General features: G+C 37.8%; 2 protein-coding genes across 2 annotated transcripts; both read left to right on the plus strand.

Annotated features, from left to right (window-relative positions):
* Positions 1 to 15,514: 15,514 nt before the first annotated feature.
* LOC126793612 (probable ADP-ribosylation factor GTPase-activating protein AGD8) lies at positions 15,515 to 20,588 on the plus strand. Its single transcript, XM_050520180.1, has 7 exons — positions 15,515 to 15,705; positions 15,833 to 15,951; positions 17,253 to 17,685; positions 17,800 to 18,051; positions 19,466 to 19,591; positions 19,939 to 20,037; positions 20,210 to 20,588. Exons 1-7 carry the CDS (start codon positions 15,637 to 15,639, stop codon positions 20,315 to 20,317), a joined length of 1,206 nt encoding a protein of 401 aa, XP_050376137.1. The 5' UTR covers positions 15,515 to 15,636; the 3' UTR covers positions 20,318 to 20,588.
* A 1,347-nt stretch (positions 20,589 to 21,935) lies between these two features.
* LOC126794504 (ubiquitin carboxyl-terminal hydrolase 21) lies at positions 21,936 to 26,111 on the plus strand. Its single transcript, XM_050521236.1, has 8 exons — positions 21,936 to 22,444; positions 22,527 to 22,647; positions 22,778 to 22,888; positions 23,114 to 23,283; positions 23,371 to 23,706; positions 23,932 to 24,054; positions 25,019 to 25,547; positions 25,642 to 26,111. The coding sequence occupies exons 1-8, from the start codon at positions 21,995 to 21,997 to the stop codon at positions 25,884 to 25,886; spliced, it is 2,085 nt and encodes a 694-aa protein (XP_050377193.1). The 5' UTR covers positions 21,936 to 21,994; the 3' UTR covers positions 25,887 to 26,111.
* Positions 26,112 to 26,636: the final 525 nt, after the last annotated feature.

Here is a 26,636-nt window from a genome sequence, read left to right on the forward strand (position 1 = left end):
CGGCATATTTCCCGCAGTTTTTGTTGTTATGTTTTCCCAATCCAAATTTCACCCGGTTTTGAGTTATTTTGAGATGGTTTTCCGGTTAACTTTCCGTTTTTTCTACAATTCATTTCATAGCTCAAACGATTTTATTATTATTGGTGACCACCCGCACCAATTGGATGGTTTTTACCAGCCAAATTTTTTGGTATTCAACTGCTCCAATACCATGGTTTTCCAATTTTTAAGTTGAAGAATGTAGTTCTATTGCTATGTGATACACTTGATGGGATTGCACATTGTCTCAATCCCCCTTTTTACAATATTCTACGGTGTATTGTCTAGAGAAGTTCACCGTATAGTTTACTCTCTTAATTTTATTTTGTGAATGTCCCGCCGTGAAATCGAGTGTCTTGCTAATTGCGTAATTGCCCATACTGTTCTGCGGCGCAGGTAGTTGTTTTACGAATCTCGTGCGGAGATTGTGTTTTATATCTTCGTGACTTGCTAAGTTTTAAAATGCCATACATGCCAATGATGAATTTTCATCTTGATATTTGTGTTGAGAATGAAGAGGAATAAATCTATCAGATTTCATTGACAATAGCTTTTTCAAGATTCGACAATAGCTTTGTTAGCCTGCAAACATAGCTTTGCTTGCCTGCAACAGTAGCTTTATGTAACTTAAGATTCTTTGAATCATGAGTTCGGATTTGCTGTCTTCTCGGTTTTGACATGATCATTTTTGGTCATTTTGAACGAGATATGATGTTTTGAGTTCTTTGAAATTCACATGATCATCTATTTTTCATGTTCACAAAGCGATTGGAGGACCACCTCACCCGTGCTCCACACGGTGAGGCCGTTCCCATCCATGTCAAGCACGGTGAGATCGTGCTTGCCCCTCTCGGAAGCTCCATGGCATTCAGGCCGTTGGTGACGACATCCCCTCCTTCACAGGAGCTTGTGATGCCTCCCGTGATTTCTAATGCCTCCATAGTAATTTCTGATGCCCATCGCTCATTTTGCAAAGCTTGTTCTCTTGCTAGATTTCAAGGAAGTCCTTATTTGCTAAGGCTTCAACTGAGAACATTACATTCTTACAAAGTATTTAAGGTGACATTAGTGGACCCTATCTAACCGAATGCAGACATTTTTTTGGTATTTTTATTGTATAGGTTAAGAGTATCTACGCGTTGGTCACGCGTCACTTTGCTTTCCACATTAAATGTTGCATTTTGTTAAAGTTTTTAGCTATGATCATCATACTAAGGGCTCACCACCATTCTCATCCTCTCAAATCTACTTGATTGGATACCGTTGGAGAGTTCACCTCCACAACTTTGATGATTTCATTTTACATATCTACTGCGATCGTCGTTTGACATATCATTCCTCATGTTCATTCACTGCACGATCTAGCAGAGCTCAGACTTGGTTATGGGTACTAACCTGCCGATTTTTGTATTGGGATATGTAATGATGTTGCATGCAGCAACACATATTCGTTTCAGACCCACAACTTACCAAGCGTTTAGTGCGTACCAGATGGTTACTGGATACGATCCCAACATTCTTTTCACTAACGCCTATTTGGTTAAGTTGTTTATGTGCCTCTATTGTAGTAATCTCAATGGGTCTACATGAAACGCTTAAGTATTTTGGTTGGTTATGCTTTATGAATCACCAACACTTGTCCGCTATTTCTAATCTACAACCGTAGATCTCGATCCTGCGATATCCGGAGACGGTCACTTTGATAAGATATACTTCCCGTTGTTAGGGGGAGATATGGAATGCTCCCATTCCGGTTTTAACGCCAGGAATTGACGTGGTGTGGCACTATGTCTCATTAAGATCCTGCACTACTCAAAGTGAGCAAATGTGCAACACATTATTGACCTCCAGAAAGTCAAAGATTCGATGCTCAATGACTTCACAGATATTGCGAAAGTGACGAGATCGCACATAAATGCTGTGATGTGCCAGTAAGGTTGGGACTCTCAGTATATGTGAGAATTTCATATGACCTAGTCCTAGCACCGTTGGCACCATCCGTGACAGTGTTAAGTAATCTGACGATGACACCATTGTACGATGTGGTGTTGTTAGCGCCTGTGGTATTGCACCACAAAACAAGGGCGACAAACACAAAGATGGACTAGTAAGGGTCATAGCTTTGGCCTTGGCTCTTACCTAGATGAGGAGGAGACTATTATTTTATGTAATAAAAAACCAGAATGAAGCTAAGCACAAGTATTTCGCCCATCATCAAGAGATATTCTCTAAACATGTGTATCAACTAAGTTTATGTGGGACGCTATAGACTCCTTTGATGTTAGAGAATAATAGAAATCTCACAAATTGATCGTATACAGCGCGCACATGTTTTAATGGACTGGTCTCCCATGATTGATGATGTATTCGCTTGTACTCTTATTCCGTTGTAAAGTATCAACGATTAGCAACGTGACTAAAATGGAAAGAATCAATATAGGCTGAACTAGACTTGTTATGTTAGTCATTGTTTGTAAGTGTAATGAGAAAGATGAAGTGATACAATATTTGCAGGACTTATGGCGCAAAGATTGTCTCAATATCCTATTATTGACTACGATGAGTTATATTCTCTCATTATGGACATAATTGATTTCCGCTACTTAATCAGTAGTAGTGTCCATGAAAACTGATTTGCAGCTAGAGGTGGCAAACAGGCCAAAACCGTGCTCGTGCCATGCTCGGGCCGGCCCATTTATTTTTCGTGTCGGGCTCGGGCCGGGCCATTTGCTTAAATATTAAGTCCGGCCCTGCATACGGCTCAAGCCCATGTCGGGCCGGGCCCGGATCCGTACTGGGCCAAGAAGCGGGCCAGTCCAGCGCATTTGCATTATATGATACAATTAAAATAAAAAATATTGTGTACTTTGAATATTTGTTTTATATAACTATTTAGAGTAGTAAAATAAATAAAATATTACAACACATTTCATAATCTTATTTTTAAAACGTTACGTATCTTAAAATAATAACGTTTTATTTAGTATTTGATAATATTTGTGAAATATTGTAGTTAAAATAATGAAATAATCAAAGATTCTAATTTAAAAAGTATAATATTCAAGTTTAATAATGATAATTTTTTAAATATTAATATAAATAATATATAATTATGTGTTTAACGGGCCAGCCCATGAATTAATCGTACTCGGGTCTTGCGGGCTAAAAACGGGCTAGGGCCGTGTCGGGTCCATGAGCCAAAATATCTCGGCCCGGCCCATTACAATAACATGCTCGGACCGTGCCGGGCTTCGGCTTTTGTGCCCATTTGTCACCTCTATTTGCAGCATATGATAGTGGTCATAACATATTTGTAAAGGGATCTTAATGCAGATATGAGAGTGCCCGATGGACTTTAAATGCCTCTAGACCACAAAGAGCTTATGTAATCAGATTGCGACGTTTGAGAGAACGTAGTACAATCGATTGCAAGAACTTATACCCATATGTGTTCATATGAAAGCTAATTCTTGATTCTCTATTCCATCTAAGTAAAGATGATGAAGAGACTCAATGAGCTATAGATTCATATATGTTAGTATTGTTGGGACACTATTGCTTTCATTATGATGTGATCAACTATGCGCATATGCATTGTCATTGGACTTGTGTTGCTCCTTTGACATGGGTTTAGTTCTACGCTTAGTGAATCAACAAAAATCCTATACGCACCAACGCCGCCAACAGCTCCAGCAACATCAAGTACGCTTTGGTGTAGCAGTTGACACTAATAGCGTAGAGGATGCGTATGATTCCGTCTTTGACCAAAATCAGCATTCATTGGTCCATTCCCACATTCTTTTGTAAAAGACACATTGAATGTGACAAATCAGAATTTGTCTAGTTTCGTAGGTCAACTTCAACGAGACCTATATGACAGCTCACCCAATGAAATATGGTGAAATTAGTACCGTTGGAAATGTCTATGTGTATACTTTTTATGGACACCAACAATTTGTTCATAGCTATCGTATTGAGAGAGTTATGGCCGTTTTGGCAAAGTATGACAGTTCTGTCCCGAAATTTGCAAGTTAGTCAACTTCGACAGAGCACTGTGAACTGCTTCGGTCGAGTTAGGTTGTGAAGTTTATCTCATTGGAAAGCCACATGTGTCTACTTTTCTGAACGTGTTACAGTTCGCTGATACCTATTGTGAAGAAGTTATGGCTGTTTAAGTGAGTGAAAGTCATTCTACCCGAGAATCTGATTTTCATTGCAAACTCTTGTTTTGAGTTGTTATGCAACCTTGTTTCCTAAGATCTAAGTTTGGTTAAGTATAACATGTATGATCTAAGGATGTGTGGCTAGATTAATGATTAGCCAAAAACTACGTTTGAGAAGCATGTAATGAACGTTGTATACGTTGTTATTTGTACTCTATGATTATGACACTAATCAGGGGAGTTGTTTCGTAGACTTCAGGGGGAGTCTACCTCACATGATGCTATCAAATGTAGACGGTGCGTTATGCTCTTTTTTCCTTCGATCAAGTTTTTGTTTTTACCCAAGAGGTTTTTGTTTTGCTTGACAAGGTTTTTACCGAGGGAACAATGTGTGCACCATGCAACCTAGGCATGCGACATAAGGGTGAGTGTTATGGGAAAATTATTATTATACCCTTGTGTGTCTTAGCCTTATTAAGTTTCATGTTAGTGATAAATTTACATCCTTGTAATATATTAAGACTCTGAATACTACGAGATTCTGGATATGTAATGGCAGTAATGCCTATATATAGGCCACATTATCAATCAATAAAGGGTTACGTTCTGTTACATTACGTTGTTATTATTCTCGTTTCGTTCCTACTCAAACAATACCCTTTTTTTTTCTTTTTCTTTTTTTCTGATATGTATCCAGCCATTTCTTGAATACAGAAAAAGGAAGAATAACATCTAAGGGGAGGAAAGGCAGGGGACGTGAAGCTAAATCGTCTTAGTTTAAACACAAAACCAAACTATAACCAAACAAAAGCATGATTAAGCATCAATATAGACGCACAACGGGCGCAGCCTGGTAATGATATCATAAATTAGCTATTTTGAGTCTTCATTTTTAACTTCTCCACTTGGAGATCAGAAGCTGCTTAAGAAGATTCTCATATTTGAGAGTTAATTGCGATTCTTCCTCATCAAACCATTAGCACAAATAACTTAATTAGCTTAAGCATATGTATGATGATGACTTAAATTAAGGTTCTTCATTATTTTTTTAATCAACCCTACAAATATAACTTAACTAGATGAACACGTACAACTTTAGAAATTTCTACAAGTAATGAAAAGAGTAAAAATAAAATAAAGAATCAAGAGTACTAAGAGCATCTCTAACAGCTCCTCTAAAACTCAAATAATCTATATTATAAAGAAAAAATATTAATTTTTAGCTCCAATAACCCATTTAAACCGTCTTCTATAATAGGGAAAGTGAGAAAAAAAGAGAAACAAAATCTCGAGATTTGTAGAATTTTCAAAATCCGTATAATTTTCAAAACAATCTTTAAATTTTATTTCATATCAAAACAAATTTACTCTTTATCCTAAAAAATAACAACAAAAAACAGTGATTCTCTGGTCTTAGTATAAATTATGACATTATGAGATTCAATTTGATTTTCATTTAATTATACACATTTTGTATTTAATTTTATATAATAGAATAGAGAAGTTGTTGGAGTTGAGGTTTTTTTAGAGATTTAGTGTTTTCATCTTATATAATAGAAAATTTTAAAAAGAGATGTTGAAGATGGTCTAACTAGAGGCACGCGGAAGTATGTAGCAAGAATGGCCGGCTTCAATGAATAACAAATTAATACAAATGGAATGTTAAGTGTATGGTTTATTTATAACTTAGGAATTTAATTATCACTTAGGCCTACCACTCACTAATCATCTCATTACCATATACATTATACCTACCAACTCGATCATATATGAGTCATGCATGTAACTCGCACAGTAACCATTTTATTTATTACGAGATAACAACAAATTATCCCCGAACCTAGATACCAGCTGGCCAGCAAGCTTTCGATCACCACCACAGTTTAATTTTGCAATGATATGGAGAAGGATTTAAACAAGTAAATAACTGAACCTAAGTTCGACCTTCTCAATTTGATATTATGATCGAACAAGCTAGACATAACTAAATAAGGCTGATAAATGAACGAAAGGAAAGTAATTAAGCGAAGCCTCACCGGCCAACAAAAACCGTAGCTCACTATCAGTGGTCTCAGCCAGCTAGTGCAAACAATTCATAAAGAGAGTCGGTCACCACGTTGTCCTGAAAAAGATGATGAAGTTTTGTCTGCATGCTTTCATGGACCACGTACAGCAACCACCAATTCCTCCACGAAGAGGTACAAGCAGCTTGCCGCCGCGTACGTACGAGTTTGATGAATCGCAACCAAGTAAGAAACACGACGTTGAAACTGTAAATAAGTGAGAGAGTCTGAAAGCGTGAAACTCTCATGTAGAATAGACCCCAACTCATGCATCCGATTCGGAAGAGAAAGCAAACTTAAGTTGTGTGTGACTGTAGACTTGTAGAGTAGAGGCAAAGGAAACAGAACTGCTGATGTTGAGCAGTTAATTTAGGTACGAGTATACGCACGTACTACTCGATCAAATCGATCAAATGATTAAAAAACTACGAGCTAATATTAGCCTGATCGGGTATATCTGGAAATAAGTTGATGAAGGCATAAAGCATTTGTTTTCTGATTGACTGATTGATTAATAAGATTAATGTGATTAGTGATTAGATTAGTGAGTTGAGTAGTGTTGGAGATGCGGCACCGGCCGGCATTTTATGATGTAGATTAGTGCTCGAAACTTTCTCTTATATCTGCTTCTATGTATTCTGGATTTCTGGGACGTCATGTAGTTTCCAACTTTCCGTCCTTAATTGATCGCTTCATTAGTAATAAATTTGACGTACACTAGCTAGCTTAATTATATGATATGCATAATTCTGTTGATTAATCAACAACAGATGATAGATTATCACTAAAATTTATGTGCATTCCAGTTGAAGTTGTCATTGTTCTCTGTTTTTTTTTTTTGCCAACATCGTAACTCTAATTTTATATCGATCATTCTTGCTCTCACTTGGGCAACAATTATTGTATTCGACCTCACAAGCGGCTAACTTCTCCAACGTTCTTGCTCGTTACATTACCTAATCACGATGTAGTTGTTGTGATTATTCTCTTTGTTTTGTTGGTGTTATCCAGGCTGGTGTTTGCATCGGCCATGGACCAGCCTTCCTAGCTATAGTCCCTCTCTGATCCTTTGTGTTTTTGGTGAAACCCTTGCCGGGTGATCGATTTTTTTATCTGTTTCCGACCATATTAGGATCCGAGTTGGATGCAAGTTCGGATATGGATCTTTAATTTGTCCGTCGTTTTGATTTAGATTTATATACAGTATCACAGCACGCCACATATATATCAGGCATACCTACGATATTCGGGGATGATTGATTTCTCAAGACAAACTAACAAAACCGATCGATTGATTATGACATTCTTGGTTCGGATTCATGAATCCTGCTCAATTAATTATCATATACTATAAATAATTAATTTGTGCATGAGGTTTTTTTCCTTATAAGGACTAGTTTCAGTAGGGTGTCCATGGTCGAATGATAAGATTCAGGAGTTTTGGTATATTTCTTAATATAAAAATGCAATAAAAAGAGAGCTCGCAGATTCTATTTCTTATTCTATAATCAAATAGAATAACAAAAGAGAGAATTAACCATGCCATTTGCTAGTCCCTCAAAATACCCTTATGTTACAACGCATACAAGTGTGAATAACAAATAAACTGGTGGAAGAAGTCAGGAAGATTTGGGGCCATGTATCGGTACAGTAAAAAATTTATGATAAAATTATTAAAATACATGAAATTTCAAATATATAAATACGGGATTCAAATCTTTTGTCCCCAATTTTCTGTCTCTCTCCCTGTCTGCCACTGAAGCACTGACACATGTGCTTCCACATCACCACATTTAGCAGCCATTAAGAGCGTTAAGCCTTTAAGAATTTGATTATGAAAAATCATTTATTAATATTAATATCATATTTATCATACATGAACCCAAATCCAGTTGAGGTTTATCGTCCTCTTTCTTCCGGTAATACACATCATAGAAGACATTTAATTGATATAGCTTTATATTCTAAGATCCAAATTGCAAATCGATCACTGTCATTAAGCTCTATGCAAGTATGCATACATTTTCAATTGAATCATTTATGGGCAGTAAATCCAAACAAACTCAGATTATCTTCTTTTTTATTCAATAGAACTGGGGTGGCTGGTTGGCTATCAAGAAATATATCAAGGACAATCTATATTTTATGATTGGCTCTTTCATGTCCTGCACTAAAGAACATGAAAAATTGAAGATCTAATTAATCAAAACCATTCACCTCCGAATCGCAAGTTCGGCTTCTTTTCCAACTAAAAAATAGGATTTCATCTCAGTTTATAGACTAACTAAGTTCGATTTGATCTGGGTTTTTTAATATGAGCAATGATATTGACGTGATTACTAATATAAAAGGCATTAGAGTGATCAAACGAATTCTCTCCAAATCTGGGTTCATCTCTTATATCAGTCAATTTTTGATAGATAATATTACGAAAGAATAATAAAAAATTTATTTTAAAAGGCTTAACTCTAGTAAGTAGCTGTTAAATGTGGTGATGTGGAAGGACAAGTGTCAATACTCCATTGGGATACTGGGAAAGAGACAGAGAGTTGGGGACATAAGATTATCTCCCATAAATACGTACATATTGACAAAATTTTTGATGTCGAAGAGATCCTATCGACATATATATACTGCAAAAGTCTATGATTCATTTGCATGTATAAAGAGAATTTCAAAAGTGGAAATGTAAGAAAACACAACACATTTTTCACGATTTTACTGCAAAAGTCTAAAACACGTATATACTTGTCTTGCTAAATAATGCATGATTGTACCATTTTGGAAGTTGTGCGAAATCGGATTCATAATCTCAGAGCACATACTGTCAAAATGCAACTTTGTATAGTCGTAATCCTATGATGAAGGAACAAACAAATAAATAGTTCATTCTGCTTGTTCAGAACAAACATAGCACCAACATAACGTATTTTAAGGCATCATTCTTTAATATTCTTTTCAATGTTTCATTTCTACCCCACTAATAACTGCACCTGTTACTCCCACAATTACAATCTAGATATATGATATATGATATGTACATTTCCATTTCCAGTTTAGCGTTTGCCATATTTCAGAATGCTAGTCAATCATAATTTCTTAACCAATATGAGAGGACATACCACCAGGATTACCAGCTACAGGTGGGCAAATTAGACAACTTGGTGTTTCATTTATGTACCGTCTTTTGGCATTTCGATCTACTATATGTAAGGTTGCTTTCTAATTTAGTTATCTTCCATCTTCCCGGAGGATCATCGCTCTATCATGCATTTGAAAGAAGAACATGTTAGAATGAGTTGGAACAGCTAGATAAAGCATAATCATGTTACTCATGATGTGTTAACAACTAGGATTAATCATTAAGATTAGTGCTAATATTTTCCAAACTCTCTTATAAATAGATAGCAAATCTTTGTAACAATTCATCAATCAATCAATACAAATCCTCATATTCAAGTTGGTATCAGAGCAACTTATTTGGTTGGTTGCAAATTTGCTCTGCATTTTTTCTCCCGTCTGGCGTAGGTGTTTTTGCCAGACGTCCAGATAAGCAGTAACACTGCCTCTGCTCTCCGCCGTCGCCTCCTCCGGTGCCACTGCCTCTTTTGGAAGCCAGCCCCGACGCCGCTTCAAATCATCCGGATCGGCGTGCCCGTGCCTCCCCTCGGTCCGACTTCAGCTCCGTCGTCCCCCCCCATCGCCGACGCAGCAGCAGGATGACCCGAGACTGGGTGATCCACCTCAGCAGCAGCGCCGACCCCTTCGTCGCTTCCTTGCCAACGCAGCAGCAGCGCCGACCTGAGCCCCGGCGCTCCGACCTCTGCACCGTCGTCGCCTCCTCGCCGGCAGCAGCAGTAGCCGCACGACCCGTAAATCCTCCAGCAGCAGCGCCGACCCGAGCCCCGGTGCTCCGACCTCCGCACCGTCGTCGCCTCCTCGCCGGCAGCAGCAACAGCGCGACCCGGAAGTCCTCCTCGACCGGTTCTGATTGTGTTGATTTCGGAAGCAAAGAGGGGTTTTTTTATTAACCCCAAGACCCGACCCAAGATCCAACACGCGATCCAACCCGCGATCCGACCCGAGATCTGACCCGAGATCTGACTCGAGCTCCGACCCGAGCTCCGACCCGCGCTCCGACCTGAGAACCAGCCCGCCCCTTTTCTGCTGCCTTTTTAAGTGTTTTTTTTCACCGACAGTGCTTGTTCACCGAGGCAGGTTCCTATCTGTTTTTTGTTTCCGCTGCATTATTACTGATTTTTGATTTGATTTGATTTACAATGGGTTATGAAGACGAAGACGAGAGTTCTCATGTCAATGATATTCAGAAATTTAAAGTGACAGTGGTTCTTTTGGAGGAGCCAAACTCAATGGGGCCAATTTCCGTAAATGGAAGAAAATTATGACAGCCCATCTCTGAGGAATGCACAAGATAAGACATGTAACCAGCGTCACTAAGGCTCCCAATACAGATGCGGTTGTTGCCTACACTAAATGGGACGATGATGATGGTCTTGTAATGTCTGTCTTGTTCAAAGCCATGAATGAAGAGATACTTGACTTGGTAGCAGAATGTGATACCGCGCATGCAATATGGACGACATTGGAAGTCCTATTTACTAATGACTCTGATTTTATATAGGTTCATGAGTTAATGTGTATAGCCTTTGTAATGCACCAGGTTGGGCAACCGGTGGCGCAATATTTCACCAAACTGAAGAATATTTGGGCTGAGATTGATGTGAAACGTCCTTGCATGATCAAGAATCAAGAGGATATTGTTTGGTACCAAAAAGAGAAAGAGCTTGAGCGAGTTCACCATTTCTTGAAAGGTCTTGATGCAAAGCATAACAGTGCAAAAGGCGAGCTACTCAGAAAGACCGAACCTCCTAGCCTAATCACAGCTTTCATATTTATCCGTAAGGATGAGTCTCAGCAAGACAGTCTTCATAAGACACAAGTTGAAGTTTCTAGCCCCACTGTTCAGGCTACATCTCCAGCACCATCCCTTCAGCTAGCCACTTCAGCTCCACTCCATAAGCGCGGACCACCACCAAACTTCGGGAATTAGCCCCGCCCTTCTTGCTCTTATTTCCATGATACAAACCATGCTCGTGCAACCTGTTGGAAGTTGTATCCACACCTTAGACCCCAGAGGCCTAATTATCGTCATAAGGCGAAAGCAGCTATTCAATTAGTCCCGGCACCAGATATCTATGGTGTGGTTGGACATGATCATCATACAGCAGGAGGAGCAACACCCACAACATCAATAGTTGGTCATGGTAAGATTGGTATGGCTTTACATATTTCTCACTTTGTTGGTTTTGATACATGGATTATTGATTCTGGTGCGTCCGATCATATGACTTATGACAAATCTTATTTTACTATCTTATCTCCTCCACCAGTACCATATGTTACTAATGCTAATGAAGTCCCGGATCACTTTGCTCTCCACTTCTGATAAGCTAAGTGAAGTTTGGTTATGGCATCGTCGCTTGGGGCATCCATCTTTTAGTGTTATGAAAACATCCATGCCTACTTTGTTTCTTGATGTGGATGAGTCAGTTTTTCGTTGTGAAACATGTGTTTTGGGCAAGAGTCATCGATCTACTTATTCCCCTAATACTTCTCATAAACCTACTCTTCTTTTTGAATTAATTCATTCTGATGTTTGGGGGCCCTCCAAAGAGCCTACTGTGTCAGGAATGCGATATTATGTGTCATTTATTGATGATTGCACACGTCTTTCGTTAATTATTTTTCTGAAAACCAAAAATGAGGTTTTTTCGGCTTTTCAAGCCTTCTATACCACTTTCCAAACACAATATAATGCCACAATTAAAATTCTTTGTTCTGATAATGGGGGGGGGAATATGTGAATCGTGTCTTTCAGGAATTCTTTAACGCACATGGAATTGTTCATCAAACAACGTATCCTTACACACCTGAGCAGAATGGCGTTTCCAAAAGAAAAAATCGTCATTTACTTGATATGGCCCGGTGTATTCTCTTTAGTGCCCATATGCCTAAATACCTTTGGGGTGATGATGTCCTAACTTCTGCTCACCTCATTAATCGTCTTCCATCCCGTGTCCTTGGAGGCAAAGTTCCATATGAGGTGCTTGCCTCCCATGTTTCCTTACCCTCTTTTTCTAATCTTCCCGCCTGTGTTTTCGGTTGTGTTGTTTTTGTCCATCTTCCAAAACATCAGAGGTCTAAATTGGATGCCCGACCAGTTAAATGTGTGTTTGTTGGATACAGTGGACATCAGAAAGGGTACATGTGCTATCATCCACCTACCAGACAGTATTATGTCACTATGGATGTTACTTTCTTTGAGGACATGAGCTATTTCACGTCTTCTGATATTGCTCTTCAGGGGGAGAATTCATATTTTGAAGAGTTGTATCATGAAAAGGGGGAGACAAGTCAGTTAGGAGATATGGTGCCAGGTTCGATTGAGATTAATGATATATCAGCTACACATGCACCACAAGATGATTCTGGTATAGTCACTCCAGAGATTCAGGTACCAGAAGCTGACAGCACAACTGCCCCTCCGACCTCACCTACTGTTGTTTATACCCCTGACCAACGTTTCCCTGATACAGAAGATCACTCATTTGAGGTTAGTCATTCTATTGGGGCAAATAGTAGTGAAGCTAATAGTAGACAATATATCTTACCACATAGGTCTACTCGGGGTCAGCCAACAAAAAAATATGAACCTACCCTTCAGGCTAAAGCTAAGTATCATGTGGCAAACTTTATGTCTACCAAAAGATTGTCTAAGTCATATGAATCATTTGTGAATCAAATTTCTGCTGTATCAATACCTAACAAAGTGTAGGATGCATTGAGAGATCCAAAATGGAGGAAAGCGATGGAAGAAGAGATGGAAGCATTACAGAAGAACAATACTTGGGAGCTTGTATCTTCACCATATGGCAAGAAGGCAGTGGGATGTCGTTGGGTGTTTACAGTGAAGCATAATCCAGATGGGTCGGTGAGCCGGTATAAAGCACGCCTAGTAGCAAAAGGGTTCACCCAGACATATGGCATAGACTATGATGAGACATTTGCACCTGTTGCAAAGATGAACACTATTCGGGTATTGCTCTCTTTTGCTGCTACCTTAAACTGGCCACTTAGACAGTTTGATGTTAAAAATGCATTCCTTCATGGAGAACTTACAGAGGAAGTGTATATGGATATTCCTCCTGGTATGTGGTAGCTTCTCCAGATAACTTTGTATGCAGATTAATAAAGTCTTTGTATGGTCTTAAACAGTCTCCTCGTGCTTGGTTTGGAAGATTTTCACAATTCATAAGGAAAATTGGCTACAGACAGAGTAATTCAGACCATACATTATGTCTCAAACACCAACAAGGGAAGGTAACAGCCTTAATTATATATGTTGACGATATGGTAGTTACTAGTAATGATACTATTGAGATGGATAGATTACAGAAACAGCTAGCCACAAAGTTTGAGATGAATGACCTAGGTACACTCAAGTACTTCTTGGGCATTGAGATAGCCCAGGGAAGTGATGGAATCTATCTGTGTCAGAGGAAGTACATTCTTGATCTGCTAACAGAGACATGTATGTTAGATTGCACTCCAATTAATACTCATATTTAGCAGAACCATCGGTTAGCAGAGTACCCAGATCAAGTGCCCACTGACAAAACTCGTTATCAGAGGCTAGTTGGACGCCTGATTTATTTGTCACATACCAGGCCAGATGTCGCGCATGCAGTAAGTGTAGTGAGTCAGTTCATGCATAATCCGAGCATGGATCACATGGATGCTGTTGTGCGGATTTTGAGGTACTTAAAGTCAGCTCTAGGGAGATGAGTAATGTTTTCTAATCACAACAATATCCTTGAGATTTGTGGCTTCACAGATGCAGACTGGGCTGGAAATATTACGGATCGAAGGTCGACATCAGGGTACTTTACATTTGTTGGAGGTAATCTTGTTACGTGGAGGAGTAAGAAACAAAATATGGTAGCTAGATCTAGTGCTGAAGCAGAATACAGATGAATGGCTCAAGGAGTGTGCGAGTTATTGTGGCTTAGGAATTTGCTACAAGATTTGGGTGTTAAGCCTAAGTGTGCTATACAGTTGTACTGTGACAACAAGACAGCTATTGATATTTCACAGAATCCTGTGCAGCATGATCGTACAAAACATTTAGAGATTGATCGTCACTTTATAAAGGAGAAGCTAGACGCCAAGATCATTTGTTTTCCATTTGTTCCTACAGAAGAGCAACTTGCGGATATACTCACAAAAGGAGTGTCTAAAAAGGTGTTTTATGACTCATTTAGCAAGTTGGGCATGGTTGATATGTATGCGCCAACTTGAAATGGAGTGTTAGAATGAGTTGGAACAGCTAGATAAAGCATAACCATGTTACTCATGGTGTGTTAACAACTAGGATTAATCATTAGAATTAGTGCTAATATTCTCCAAACTCTCCTATAAATAGATAACAAAGTTTTGTAACAATTCATCAATCAATCAATACAAATCCTCATATTCAAATGAACAAAAGAAGGCTAGGATCTTTCATGAATGTCAACGAAAGATGTACTGCAGCTGATCGCTTGGTAAATTAAAAAAGATCGAACCAGTTTTTTTACTCAGTTATCATTTTCGTTGCGTTATTTCCATTACTGCCACTAGGTTCTTCAGCTCCTGTCAACAAGGGGCCGGGTTTAATCAAGCGATTGTAAATTAGCTCCACTACAAAATTCTCTCCAGCCCAAAAGTGAGACAAACCTTTGGGGTATAATTCAGTTGGGCCTCCTCAACAGTGTGAATTAAGCAGAGCAAAGTATAAGCAACATTTAACTTTCAATTTCCACAACATTTTATGCGATAATTAGCTTCAATTGCCCTTCAAACATGCAAATGCTTCTACCTTAACTTATGCTTTCTTTTTTTTGTTTACCCCTCACTAAATTAAGACTCAACCAAATTAATCTTCAAGAAAAATGGATCATGAAGCAACAAGCAAACCGATGGTTGAGCTAGAGAAGGACAATCATAGAAACCCCGGCCGTTCGCGGTCTGTAATAACCGCCCCTCGCCACCACAGAGCTCCACAGACACAAATTCGACAATTACAACCCACCAAACCTCAAACTCCAAGGGCACTTATGTCATTTCATCTCCCTCCTGGTAAATAAAACGCCTTCGTTTGAAAACCCCCGAAAACCTAAAACTTCAATTTGGGAATTCAATAACTTCGATCTTCTTCTTCATCTCTCTCTTCAACCTGAGGAGGTGTTCGGAGCACCTCTTCGGATCTCAATTTCGAGTCTGCCCTCCTCCTTCTGTTGCGATCAGATTCAATGGCGTCCGAGATCTTCAACGACAAGAATGCTGTGTTCAAGAAGCTGAAGGCCAAGTCGGAGAACAAGGTCTGTGCTTTTTACTCTTTTTGATATTGGGTTTGTGATTATTCTGCGAAATTCGATCTGGGTTTGTGAGATCTAATTCAGATCTTAATTGTGCTGATGTGGATCTTAATTGGGTCTTGGATTTCAGATGTGCTTCGATTGTAATGCAAAGAACCCAACTTGGGCTTCGGTTACGTATGGTATCTTCCTCTGCATTGATTGCTCAGCCGTTCATCGGAGTCTGGGAGTTCATATCAGCTTTGTTAGGTGAGTTTCATAGGAGATTAAGGATGCTTTGTTTTTTAAATGTTGAATTCGTTATTTTGGGTGCATATGTGATTGTATTGGTTAGCTGATTTGTACTGCAAGATCTTAGATTTTTGTTTCGAATGGCATTGGACTGAAGATGAGGTGATGGGGCAATGTGCCCTTAATGTTGGGGATCTAAGCAAGCGATTGTGTTGTACTGATTAAATCTGAGGACTTTGGATGATATCAAATTGAAAACTATGGATTTTGATGATTAGAGGGGTGTTTGATGGTATTTGAATCGAATGTGCGGGTTGAAATTGAAGTAGGATTGTAGGAATATGATCTCTTTTGTTTTTTGTTGTACTTAGAAGTTTAAGGTGTGTAAGGTGCTTTTTGGGTTGTGTTGGTGTTAATCTGAGGCGGCTGGCTTATGGCCTAAATTTTAAATTTAGTTAATGTAACACTATATATTGGGATCTCTGCTCACATATTCATTGGGACGGCTAATGTGGATAAAATGGTTTTACACACTAAAAAACATAAATATAGGGTTAGTTCTTGTGTTAAAACATTCTATTTTGATGTTAGGGTAGAATCTCTAATTGACTTGTTCTACTATTGTTTGTTAATTCATGGGTTACTTTGATCTGTCTGCAATTCTGAGAACCTTTACCATTGTTGATTTTAATGATGAGCATATGCTCTAAGAAAATCCATATCAGAGATCATAAGATCAATGATGGGTGTCTTGCACAAATCTTTGCTGATACTCCTCACGTAAATTATAAGTTTTGGACACAACACAAAAATAAGTGTAAGGAACTTGTTAGTTTTTGTAATTCAAATTTATCTGCAATTCCAATTCAGTGTATATAATTTTAATTTGACTGACTTGTGCTTGTAGTCTAACAATTTAGTTTGAATGAGATATTTTAGAAAATGTGCTTTATGTTTGAACACAAATAATATCCGTTGTAGGTTTTTTTTCTATCAAAGCCTCCTATTGTGTTTATCCTTTGGTTCCTTACAGGTAGAGAAATGGTTACATATTAAAATTTCTTGTGGCATAAGATTAATTAGCTCTGCTGGTTGATCTTATAGTTTGAGTTGAGATTTGTGTACAATGTTCAACCGGTGGACTTTGGCCTATAATTAGTCATACTATAATGGTATTCCTACAGATATAGGGTAATTGGGAGGAGATATAAGTTTTGATATAGAACTTGTGTCTTCATGTTCTAATTCCAATTAAATTGGAGACTACAACAGATATAGTGACAAATTTCGTCTCACAATGAATTCATTTACTATTTCAGATCTACGAACTTAGATTCATGGACCCCAGAACAGCTGAGAACAATGACCTTTGGGGGAAACAATCGTGCACAGGTTTTCTTTAAACAGCATGGATGGACAGATGGAGGCAAAATTGAGGCCAAATATACATCACGAGCTGCCGAGCTATATAGGCAGATACTTTCCAAAGAAGTAGCAAAAAGTATGGCAGAAGACGCAGGTCTTCCATCATCGCCTGTTGCGTCTCAGTCGGGACAAGCATCTAATGGGCTTCCTGATGTTAAGACCAGTGAGGTGATAAAAGAAAAGCCCATAGCAAAGCAAGAAACACCGGAAGTTTCTGCTTCCCCGAAAGCCCCCCATGTATTTGTTACCAGTACCATTAAGAAGCCCCTTGGTGCTAAGAAAATTGTGAAAACTGGGGGACTTGGTGCTCGCAAACTTACTACAAAGGTTTTGGTTGCTAACTTATTATGATTTCATGTGTGCAACTATATGCTCAATACATTTATGAGTTGTTATTGTTATTTGATTATGCCTTATAGCAAGATGATTTTTACAATGCAGCCAAATGAAAGTCTGTATGATCAGAAACCTGAAGAACCAGTTATCCCAGTTGTTTCCTCAACCAAGAGCACTGCACCAGCTGTCACACCCCTGGCTTCTCGATTCGAGTATGTAGAAGCTCTTCAATCTACTGATAGTGGCCATCAGGTACCTGGCCATGTTACTGCACCCAAGTCATCAAATTTCTTTGCGGATTTCGGAATGGACAGCAGTTATCCCAAGAGAACTAGTTCAAACTCCTCAAAAGTGCAAGTAAGTTCTGTTTGACCAATGATAGTTGTATACTATCAATCAAAACATGATCATTGTTGTGTTTTGTTCTATTTTGAGACATTATATATATATATATATATAATGTATGTATATATATATATATAAATGGAACAAAATAATCATTTCGTTGTATTCCATATTACTGAATGTTTGAATCTAACATTAATGGATTAGATACATATACATGTTTCTGCAATTAGGAAATCTGTGTTGCACAGTTCAGACCAGGTTTATAGTTGCACAAGGTTAACCTTCTAGGTGCCAAGGTTTAGATAATTTGATTCTGAGCTTTCCCTCATATCTAGTCAAAGACAAGGGAAAAAAAGGTCAGTCATATTTGAGAACAAGAACTTTTTTGGTAGATTCCGTTACTTAATCAGTCTCAAGTTCTTTCTTCTAGATAATATATCTCTTGAAAGTTTTGCTTATTTCCTGAGTTTTTCTGTTTTGATGTGTTGTGCTCAATGCTCTGACCTTAAAGTTATTATTGGGATATAAAATGAAATATTAAATCATCATGAATCAATTCAAATGGTGTTTTGGACTCGCTGTGTTCACGTGTATAATCAACCCCTTCTAGCCCAAAGAGGATATCTTTTAATTTGCAAGATTGTGTTGGCATTGGTTTTTGAGATTGCTCGTTAGGTTGATGTGTTGTTTTCAACTGTGTCAAGATGAAAACTGGTTCATATCTTGACCAGTAATGTTAAGAGCCCTTGTTCTATTTATTTTCTATCAATGTGATGGGAAGCAATCAAATGGGAGTTCTGTAATTTAATATCTGATTTTTACGAAAAAGAAATGGTAGCCAACTGCTACATTACAAAGTAAACATTGATATATAAGTGATAGTAAGCAACCCAAATAGGAGTTCTATAATTAAAATTCTGATTTTGATGAAAACGAAAATGTAGCCGACTGCTACATTACTAAGCAAACAAGCTCGAAGATTACAAAATCTGGAAAAATAGGCAAAAACGTTATAACTTGTTTTGCATGTCATTGTCTAGTTGTGGAGTTAAAACTGATCTCTAGGTCCATTTGTTGCTTTCAACTGTGCCAAGATGAAAAGTGAATCATGTTTAATAATTATTTGTTAATGTTAAAAACACTGTGTTTGCTTTAAGTAAGATTGATAGCTACCAATTGGATTCCATAAGAGAGCAAATAACTGGTAGCAAACTGCGGCATTTACAATTTAAACATGCTGGGAGATTAACAATATGTGAAAACAGGGCAAAAACATTCCATCGTAGTTTGCATGTTATCTATCTACTTTTGCTTGTTGTTAACACTGAAAAAAGTTTCTAGTCTTTACACTTAATAGCATGGTTGCATTTATCATTCATGTTATTTAGTGGTTTTGTTTACAATATCTAATTTGTGTGTGCAGATTCAGGAAACTGACGAGGCAAGGAAAAAATTTACAAATGCAAAATCTATATCTTCTGCGCAATATTTTGGTGATCAGAGCAAATCTGCTGATGTTGAAGCTCAAGCCTCCTTGCAGAAGTTCTCTGTATGCACTACTACTATCACAATTCCACAATTACCTATATTAAAACTATTTGAGTAAACAATTGTTTTTAATTTTGAACATAATATATATACATATAAATATATTGTTGTTGTCGGATTGGATTTCTTAAAGGCGACCCCTCATGTCCTATGGTAGACATATAATTTTTAGACATGTAAATGACTCATAAAACCATAGCTGTGGTTAAGAGAAATAAATCTTTACACAAACTGAAAGATACCATTTAAGATTAGTACAAATTACCACTGTATGTGACAAGATGGCTAGAAATACCGAGATGTAATAATTTTATTGCAGTGATATAACATGTTTTTTCTTACTTCCAGGGTTCTGCGGCCATCTCCAGTGCTGACCTCTTCGGTGACAGAGGAGATATCCCTATTGATCTAACTGCGAGTGACCTTATTAACCGTTTATCTTTTCAGGTACACCACCTTCCAAATAACAAAGTTTACTGCTTTGTGTCATTCCAGTCCATGCACAACGAACCTTGTTCTGCTTGGAAGTTGTATCAGAGTTTTGACCAAACTAATGTGTGTATATTTTATCCAAAAACTAATGTGTGTATTTGATTTTCGTGTCTTCTCCATTTTCCAGGCGCAGCAGGATATCTCCTCTTTAAAAAATATTGCAGGAGAGACAGGGAAGAAGCTTAGCTCCTTGGCATCCAATTTAATGACGGATCTTCAGGACAGAATCCTCTAATTTTGATACGCTCTGGGTTCCTTTGTTCATGTATCAATCCTTTATCTATATGTAGTGATTGTAAAGAAGAGTTCATTAAATTCCTTAAAAACAGATAAGACTCGTGAAAATTCTCGAGGCTTAATAGTGGCTTATGTTGTAGCACAGATATGGGTTTGAGATCTGATTTCTAATCAGTTTGCAAAACCAAACATAAGTTTTCTGCTTTTTTGTTGAACGAGGGATGCAACTCTTTTTAAACTTCAAATTATCATTTGTTTTTCCGTAATAATGTCAATCTCGTAAATTTTAAACATTAATGTTAGCATTTTCTAGAAGCAATAACAAATTAATCTAGAGCTATGTCAAAGCATTTTTGATAATAATTTTCACTACCCTGTCTGACTTGCTGAGATTATTACAAGCTATATTGAAATAGAGCCATGTCAAAGCCTTCTATCTATACTTCTAGAAATGTGGAAGCTCTTGTCGACTTACTTCTGGTTTTTATAAACTTAATGTGGATGGCTCTAGGACTAGAAATTGTGATATTGGGGCTGGAGGGATTATTAGAGATTGTAGTGGTTGCTGGACTGAAGAATTTATGATAAACATTGAAATTGGTGAAGTCTTACAGGCTGAAGCTTGGTTTGTTTCATGGGCTTCAACTGGTTTTAAGTTTACAACTGAATAAAATTAAAGTTGAGTCTGATTATGCAGTGCTTGTGAACTTGTTACAGTGTACTGATATTGAGTTTCATCATTTAGCCACCATTGTTCTTAACTGCAGAGGTTTAATGAGGCAATTTGACACCATATCCATACATCATGTGCACATGGATTGGAACACAGTTGTTGACATTCTTTTTAAGAACAACACTTTTCAAGCAAGAGGCATTTGCATTATGCATGAGTCCCCTAGTTTTGTTGCTTAAGCTATCATTGATAATATTTTAGGAGTTGCTAAGAATATGAACTTTAAGACCAGTTATGCTAGCTAGTTTTTGTTGTTCTTTTTTTTTTTTTAAGCCTTTGGTCTCTTTTGTACAAAAAAGAAAACAAATTAATCTAGAAGCAATATAAAGTATTGAAAGATACAAAATTTTATATATTACAAGATTTTTTTGAGAAGATTGTATTACAAGATTGAGTATGGTAGATTGGTAATACATTCTCTGCAGTCTGAACATCTTGGCTTCACCATTTCAATACGGCTTTGCATATATGCGGTCAGATATATCTACAAAATTAGTTTCATCATTTTAAATTATCGCTTAACATTATATGTGTTTTACAAAGAATTCGAGATAACATGACGTCACCAAATTTACTATCTGAAATACTTGTTTTATGACAACATTGACAAGCTATATACTGTACATACTACATTACATTGTAGCATTAAGAAATATCAGATATAGATTAAAACTTCTCTTATTTTCTGAAATTAAAAAGGAAAAAACAAAAAAACGAAACGTAAAGCGCGGGAGTTTGGAAGCTTTTTCCCTCCATTTCCCAAAAACCAATCATTTTGGAGTTCCCCCCCCCTTTTTTTTACAACGGACTCTTCAAACCCTAAACTCAATAATTCAACTCCCAATCTTTCATTTCCCTCCCAATTTCTAGACCCAACACAAAACCCAACCCCATCTCAGATTTCAATCCCTTTCTTCTCAGCAAGCCACCCCCAATTCCCCAATGGAAGCCCTTCTCTCTCTCCCCCAGCACAACTCTTCTTCTTCTCCAGATTCAATGCCTGTTCTCCCTGAAACCCTCAACGGGTCCTCACCGTTCTCCCAACCCGAAGCCCTCGACGACCAAGATCGGATTTCGCCCAATACCCAAGACGAATCCACTCTTCTTCCACCAACCCTCGATGGTTCTTCACCAAATGAAGACATGTGTGAGGTGGGTTTTCTCCCTGAAATCGAAACCGAAGACGTGTCCTCCTCAGATCCTGAGCTCCGTTGTCTTGAAGAACCCCAAGAAGCTGACCCCACATGGCCACCTCCTGTTCATGAGGATGGTTTAGTGAGTTCTGAGCTGAAATCGCATTCGCAGTCTTCTTGGTCTCCGTGGGAGTCCGGCAAGCGGTCTGTGGTGTGCTCGGAGCCGTATCCGGTGGAGGACTCCAAGATCTCTATGGTGGTATGAGGCCTTTTTTTACAGAATCTGTTTTGATTGTGTTGTTGTTAGTAGTTTATCGAAGTAAAATGGTTTTGGTTCGCAGGGTGCCGGGCTTTATAATCTCGGTAATACGTGTTTTATTAATGCGATTCTGCAATGTGTTACGCATACTGTGCCTCTCGTGGAGGGTCTGCGTTCGTCTAATCATCCATTGCCTCATGATTGTAAGTTTGAGCTGCTACTGTGTTTGATCCATTATCTGTTTTTTGTTGTTGGAAAGTTGATGTAGATTAAATTAAAGTAGTAATTGTGTATTTGGTGTACTGGTTTTAATGTGAAATTGGGTGTATTCAGGTGGTAGTGAAGGGCTCTGTGTTGTTTGTGCTCTCCGTGAGCACATTGATCTTTCACTCGTATCCTCAGGAAGTGCTCTTTCACCATTGAAGCTTGTTGATAATTTGAACCGTATCCTTCAACCATCTGGGTTGCAATTTCTATGCATTTGAATTTGATTTGATTTATTTTTTTTAAAGTTTTTTAAGGTGATTGATTTGATTGGTTGTTTTTGTTGCACCAATTCATCTGATGCTATAGGCTTGCTTTTGTTCATTTTAAAGGTTTGGACGTTTTTTTTTTGTTCTAGGAAGTGTACTTTGCATTGCACTGTGATTCTTAACTCGACTTCCCTAGATTTCTCGTCTTATTTCCGAAGATATCAGCAAGAAGACGCCCACGAGTTCTTGCAATGTTTTTTAGATAAGCTAGAGCAATCATGGTTGGAATCTGAGAAAAAGGAGACTGCATCTAATGAAGATAAAAACCTCGTGAACAACGTGTTTGGTGGCAGTCTCATTAGCAAAGTATGGCTCATCCGTACTTGATTTTGTTATCTCTGTTACCAACTTGTAAAATCTTTATATTAATTTAGTATGAATGGTTTCTTTCAGCTTCGATGTTGTAGCTGTGGTCATTATTCTGACACCCGTGAACCTCTGATTGATCTAAGTTTGGAAATTGAAGATGTTGACTCTCTTCCAAGGGCTCTGGAATCTTTCACTAAGATAGAGAAGATAAATGATTCTGAGACAAAGTTTACCTGTGAGAAGTGCAAGGAAGAAGTGTCAGTGGAGAAGCAGCTTGTGGTGCATGAAGCCCCTCCAGTTGCTGCATTTCATCTGAAGAGATTTAAAACTGATGGAAATTATGTGGAGAAGATTGACAAACATGTGGAATTTCCTTTGGAGTTGGACTTGAAGCCCTACACTAGTGGCAATAACAGTGATGTGAGTTGCCTTCTATGGGTTTATTTGTATCTAATCAGTATCTGCAGGATCTGTTGACATATGACACTAAAAGTTAGATACTTAGATTCTTTGCATCTCTTGGAAATGCATAGTGCTCATTATGAATCAATATGGTCTTGGCAATTGTTATGATTGATTAGTTGTTGTTTTTTAATTGTGTACGCCTGTTTTCTCAAGTTCTCATTCAATGTGTCTTTTCAATAGGTGAACCTGAAGTATGAGCTTTATGCAATTGTGGAGCATGTTGGCTTTTCAGCTACTTCTGGGCATTACTTTTGCTTTATTCGATCGTGTCCAGATACATGGCATAGGTTGGATGACTCAAAGGTACAAGTCTTAAATATACACTGTTATATTAAGTTTGTTTCATCTGAAGTTGGTTCAGAGAAAAGATTGTTTACCATTAATGAATTTCTATATATGTTTCACTGTTGTATTTTCTTGGTTATAACCTTAAATTTACCTGAAGTTCAGTATCAATTGGTGACATCACAAGTTTTTACAGCTTCGGTTGTCTATGCTAGGTCGTATCATATTGCTAAGTGAATTTACTCATAGTTATTGTTCAGTAGTAATGTTTTGTCCTCTCTGAAGTGCTGGTTTAAAAAGATAAATGTTATCGAAATATAATGAATTTAGAAGAAAGGGATGGTTTATAGATGATGTAGTTTGAGAAAACTTGAGGAAATAGAGAGTAAAGAGAAGAAGATAGGGGAGGAAATACCGTGGCACTAAAGGCAAGACTCAATTTTCATTCATCTGCCTTCCCGTACAGCAAAATAACTCTTATGTTTGGACTTCAAATAAATCTGTCACTCGTAAAGTACCAACATACTTTGAAGATTAATTATAATACTACACCCTTGGAGAACTTGAAGAAAATTTCTCTCTTGTTTTATTTTTATTTTTTTATATATACTGGGAGGCATTCTAGTATCCCCAAGATTCAAAATAGCCGCATTAGTTCCAGACTTCTAGATGAGTACCCTAGCGAAGCGTAAACAATTCTTAGAATCATCTTGGTTTGAAAAAAAATTATTTACTTTTTTTATTTGAACTGAAAAGGCTTAAGCCAAGGGGCCCAGTTTTGGGTTCCAGAGAGAGCACTCTTCTAACCAGCTATGGTTACTGCATTGCATATAGTGTGTGATTGATCTGGTTTGTGAGTCTTAAATGATTTGGATATGTTATGTAATAGAAGGCAGTTTACAGTATAGGTCGATGTTGTTTTTCTTTCCTCCTTTTTCCAAATCTTTTCTCGGCTGACAGAAGAATATTGATGATCTTTTAGGTTACTAGGGTTCGGGAAGAATTTGTTTTATCACAGGAGGCATACATTTTATTCTATGCCAGGCAGGGTACTCCCTGGTTTTCAAGTTTAATGGAAGGACAGATGTCATGCTCTGACCTACCCATTATGAATACATCACCTAAGTCAGTGTTAGATAATGTTGAGAACATCTTTACTGTGAATATTCCTGAGGGTTGTATGCGCAATGAAGAGGTCCTAACTACTGACACCAGAGATCCAGTTGATAAATTTTTTGAAACAAATGATGGATCCAAGCCTGATACTGGAGATTTCAAGGAGACTAACAAGAATACACCCATTATTACCGCTTCAAGTCCAGTTGGTGCAAGTAAATGTTTTGCTGAAACTTCACACAACAACAAGATTGATGAGAATATATGCAGTACATCCTCTCTTGTTGATAATGAAGTAAATATGACGTTTGATGAAGTCAGAGTTGCTGGTTGCCCTCCTACGACACCGCCCAGATCTCGAAGTGCAGATGTATATTCTTTTGGGACTACTCCAGGTAAGCCAATTCAACTTTCATTAAAAGATTTTGTTTGTTATATCTTGAATTTTAGAAATTGAACCAACTTAATGTGTTGAATATGAATATGTAGAACCAAAATATCATATTCCCCGAGATTATCTGAAATCAGCAGACAATGTGATGTATAAAAGAAGATCAAGCAATGTTATTCCTCCTGTGGATGAAAACCCAATGAGAAAGGAAGCTATCCGCTATCTCTCAAAGTCAAGAAGTGCTCCAAGGGACAGGAGAAATCAGCTTCTTGCTGCTATCAACAAGTCTCCAAGTGAGGGTATGAACAAGAAAAGGAAAAGAGTGGGGATCATGACCATGTAATATTGCACCTCTTCCCCAAGTTTGTGGTCGCTGTAGAGTGTCTCGAGTTTTGGCTAGTGCAGGTGTATGGTGGCGGAAGGTGCCTAATTCAAATTTAGTTCATCCTTTCAGCCACAAATGTGCAGATAAGTTCTTTTTTCAAATATTTGATCTGGTTGCTTACCAGAAAGAAATGTTTCATAGGAGTTGCTCTTAATATTAAAAGAAAGTTTCATTTTGTTTGAACCACCTGATTCTTTTGGTTTTGCTTCATAACATCACTAAACAATCTTTCATAAGCAGCTCTCAATTGACCTAGGGCTTATAGCGGTTAAACTGACTTGCTCATCAAGTTCACAGTTAATTATTATAGATTCATCATCTGAGTTTATTTGTTTGTTCCGAACATTCTATTGGTACTAGCTTTCCCCTTGATTCATCATTTGACACTGTATATCACAATGTCAATGCACTTAAACTAATAAACTTGGTAGACTAGTTAAGCAGTTTTTGGAGTTATCCTTCTTCCAGCTCGAATTAGCAAAATGACCAATTTAGGTAGATATCAGGGTTTAACATAAGATCAAGAAAAGGATATAAGACGTTTGTATATATGAAGCAAAGGACAAGGATTCACAGCATAAAACAAAACGTAGTTGAATACCTTGGCATGTACTACTTGAGCTGTATTTCGAGAGAACCTTCTTTTTGGTTGATTTGAGTCATTTGACTTATTGACGAGTTCAAAACTTCTTAGTAATCATGGTTCTT

This window comes from Argentina anserina, chromosome 5 (genome assembly GCF_933775445.1).
Source record: "Argentina anserina chromosome 5, drPotAnse1.1, whole genome shotgun sequence".
NCBI lineage: Eukaryota > Viridiplantae > Streptophyta > Magnoliopsida > Rosales > Rosaceae > Argentina > Argentina anserina.